We start from the raw sequence: 3,979 nt of genomic DNA on the forward strand, positions 1-3,979 counted from the left end.
TCAAGAGGAGCAGCTGCTAGTCCCCCTACCCGCCCGGTCCCGGTGGGAGCGGCGGTCAGGGGACCTGCAGAGACCACTGTCGTGGTGGGAGCGGTGCCTGTCCTCACGGCGTGTCAAGCCGGCAGGGGCTGGTCCAGGCATGGCAGGCCTGGCAGGAGCGGCAGGCATGGCAGGAGCGGCAGGCACGGCAGGAACGGCAGATAAAGCAGGAGGTGGGACAGTGGTCAGCGACATCCTGGGTACGGGTGGAAGGTCCAGGGCCGAGCTCTTGGGGCACCGAAAGTCGGGGGCTGAGGTGAGAGCGGCAAACCCGGGCGGCGGAGACACGACCCCCCTTGAGAAACCAGCAATCGGGGCCTGCACCGCAGCTGAGGGAGTCACTGTTGTCACGTGCTGGGTGTACACAAGGTGAGGAGGGGCGGCATACCCAGGGGTCGAAACGGTGGTGGTGGTGGTGGTACAGTCCATGAGTGACCGGAGCAGCACCCGCCAGGTGATGCAACAGCCCCCGAACGCTCGGTGTCCCCTGGAGGCCCAGCGAGAACCATACCTGGCCGATGTCGTCGCCCGCAGCAGGAGCACCTGAGGGAGCAAAGGTCGGGTTAGTAGGAGGGGTTCCCCCTCGCCCTGGGGGGTGATAAGTCCCACCCCAAACGAACGGAAGACCCCGAGTACAGTTGGATGTCGGGGATCGCCCCCTCCTCCACGCTCGATGGATCGGGCGAACAGAAGGAGCGAGAAACCCCGAAGGGGAAGGACCCATACGCAAGAGGTGAGATGGTGACAGGAAAGAAGATGACGTGTCTGTGACCAAGGGAGTCGCTGGAGAACCTTCCGAGGACTCCCTGGCAGGCTTACGTCGCTTCCTCCTTCCCTCATATCACACCCACTGCTCCTCCGACCAAGATACACATAAATCACAAGGCTCGGCGCGAGAGCATTCGGCGCCCTCGGAACCGAGCACACAAATCATGAGGATCCACTTCAGGGAACAAGCGGAAGGCCCCACACTTACGGCCCTCCACACCAGGGCAAACTCTGCGGCTGATGGGGGGGCGTGGGGAAATCTCCAGCTCACGCGAATCCATTATCACAAAATAATAATAAAAATACAAAAGCACACGTACTTACAGTTCAAACACACAACACAAAGCAAACCAAGTTTGAGAGACACAAAGCATACGACGAAAGGCGGGCAGAGAGAGGTGGAGAACACGTCTGTCAACCAGCTCGGCTGAAAGCAAAGTGGATCTTCACCTCCCAGTCGCGCGGTATGCGGACTGTCGGACAAGCATTTAACTACCAAACTCCCTTGTTCGAAGCTTATGAACGGTTCCTGCCGCCGCAAGTTACATTCGTATTGCAAAGGACCGATGGTTTGTATTCGTATCGGAACAAAGTTAAAGCACTCTGATAAACTAGCTTAATCTTGAAAGATTCTATAACGTTAGGCCACTCTATTAAGATATCTATTAACTAAAGTGGTCAGGTTAAACTAAACATTAAAAGCTTTCAGTTAGATAATGTACTTAAGAAGTAATGATAAAGCTTGGGGCAAAATACCACCTGCTGGGAAGGCCTACAAAATGAGGAAGGGTAAGAATGAGGTCTGATAAAGATGGAGAATCAGGAAACGAAGAAAAACCATCCAAGTTGAATGAAATGGACTCCTGACATAAGTTTTCTCACATTCTGTGACTACAAATTCAGCCTTGCAGATCCTGTATGGCTTTAATGCAAGATAATAATTCTCTGAAAAAAATGGCACAGGGAAAACAGTTTCCTAAACTACACAACACCCAACACCTTCTTTCCTGGCAAGGTAAGGCTGATGCAAGGGCAATGATGTAGTAGCTAATAGTGAGAGAAACAGAGAGTGATAAGAGCAAATACAAACACTGGTCTGGTCCAGCAGGGCAAGAGCATGTGTTAGTGAAATGGGGAAAATCCCCATGGGGGAGCCATCTCACCCATCAATAAGCACTATTCAACATTTGACTGTCTTCCATCTACATAAGTTATATTTTAAAGTTAAATAAATTGTACAGAAACATGTATCTCAAGTACCTTATACAAGGTATTACTTTAGTTATGTTTACATCACGATAAACCTATAGGTATTTTTAAACTTCCCCTTTATTTCTTTGACATTCAAACCAGGGATAAGTTACATGTTTCTACATAATACAGACAAGTGAGCTATGAAAGAAAATCTGCACAACACTAGAACAAAACACCACATGGTATTCCATATAACTACTACAACGTTTACATTTCTTCTGTTGCCTTTTTCTGCATTTTGGCTGACCTAATTTTACTAGAAAGAGGGTGCTTATTCTGACGAGATGCAGCAAGAACTTCCTCTAATGATGGAACTGCATTAAGCAATGGGTGGCCATCTCCAAGGATTACTGTATTCTCTCTTTTCTTCCATTCCTTGGCTTCTCTTTCACATGTCCTAATGGTATCAATTGCTGTAAGTAAATAAAATATTAATACAAAATTAACGAGTATGCTTTACTATAAATTGTGTCCAAGCAAAAATTAAATTCTACACACACATACACACACACACACACACGTTAAAGGGCAAAAATATGCACTAATAAAGATGTTGGCATACCTTTGCCGCCGATTAACACAAAGTAGAAAGGCGGCTATTAAGGCTATCACAAAAAGTGGGTTTGGATACTCGCAGAAAATTCACCTATTCGCGGTATTTTTCTATGAGAAATATCCACAAATTCCTGTTATTTTTTTTTTTTTATCAATTTCATAATAAAATGCACTTTGGTGATAAAACTATTCAGGGGGCTGGCCGGAACCCCTATATATGGTGGTATAGGGCGAAAAATGTTAAGTCATGAAAAAATTCATGGAGCTTCATATAGCAATTGAGAATACGTATACGAAATATTTCGTCAAAATTCCTCTTACTTTCGTAGTTACAGGGTAATTATTTAACGTAACTCAATAAGCCTAAAACATTGATCCGTACAAGAAAATGCAATATTTCTTCTATAATCGTAAATTTTGATCATTATTGTCAAAAAAATTGGGAGAAATGGCATCTGTAGACATTCCCCGAGTCAAGAAGGAGACTTCAGGCTCAGCTACCAAGTCCAGTCCTGATTTAGTGCGATCACAGACTTCAAGTAGTCTACACGTTCCATTTCACCTCTGACATTCGCCTGCCTTTACGTATGTTTATGTATGTTTCGGCAAGAATTTCATCATGACAATGAGGAAAAGACAAGGAAAACATCTCGCTAACATACAGACGAAGAAAAATCGCTCAAGTATTATTACAGAATATCAAAATGTATGCGTAGTTAGTGAAGAGAGAGGGGAGGGTTGCTTGATAAATAACAAAGTTTTGGTTTTTTAATACCCAAAATGGAATATGAAATTCATAATAATCATGATTTATTAAATTGTCTTTGTAAAAAAAGAGTAGCATTTACGTTTGTTTATCTTTGTTTCGGGCAAGAATTTCATCATGCCAAAGAGGAAAATACAAGGAAAACATCTCGCTAACATACAGAAGAAGAAAATTCGCTGTAATAAGCCGAGTTAGTGAAGGAGAGAGAGAGAATTGCGTAGGAAGGAGGACCCCATCTTGCCTCAAGCAGTGCCCCAGGCTGCGATATATGAGCAAAGGGATCATCATTTATGATTAAATTATGATAAATAAAATAGTTTTGGTTTATTAATACACAAAAAAGAAATATACATTCATAATAATTATTATTTATTAACATTGTCTTTATAGAAATACGAAGGAAAACTCTGAACGCCCGTATCTCAAAACTATACTTATTGACCTTCAAAATCTATCTTCTCACTTAGTTTTAAAGCTATAACATTGGAATTTGGTATATAACTCAGAAAGACATTATAGAACAATCAAATAGAGCCCTTTTTTCCAATTTTTGTTTCATCTTTTTTTTATAAATTTTTTTCTCGTGATTTAAAGGAT

General features: G+C 43.4%; 1 protein-coding gene across 1 annotated transcript; it reads right to left on the reverse strand.

Moving 5' to 3' along the window:
* On the reverse strand, positions 1-468 carry LOC135219946 (uncharacterized). The gene has a single exon (XM_064257186.1). It carries the CDS (start codon positions 466-468, stop codon positions 1-3), a length of 468 nt encoding a protein of 155 aa, XP_064113256.1.
* Between the last annotated feature and the right edge of the window lie 3,511 nt (positions 469-3,979).

Source organism: Macrobrachium nipponense, chromosome 20 (genome assembly GCF_015104395.2).
Source record: "Macrobrachium nipponense isolate FS-2020 chromosome 20, ASM1510439v2, whole genome shotgun sequence".
Taxonomy (NCBI): Eukaryota; Metazoa; Arthropoda; class Malacostraca; order Decapoda; family Palaemonidae; genus Macrobrachium; species Macrobrachium nipponense.

Bases quoted from the DNA above. Each gene is read 5' to 3' on its own strand.
- LOC135219946 (XM_064257186.1), bottom strand. From the start codon at position 468: ATGGACTGTACCACCACCACCACCACCGTTTCGACCCCTGGGTATGCC.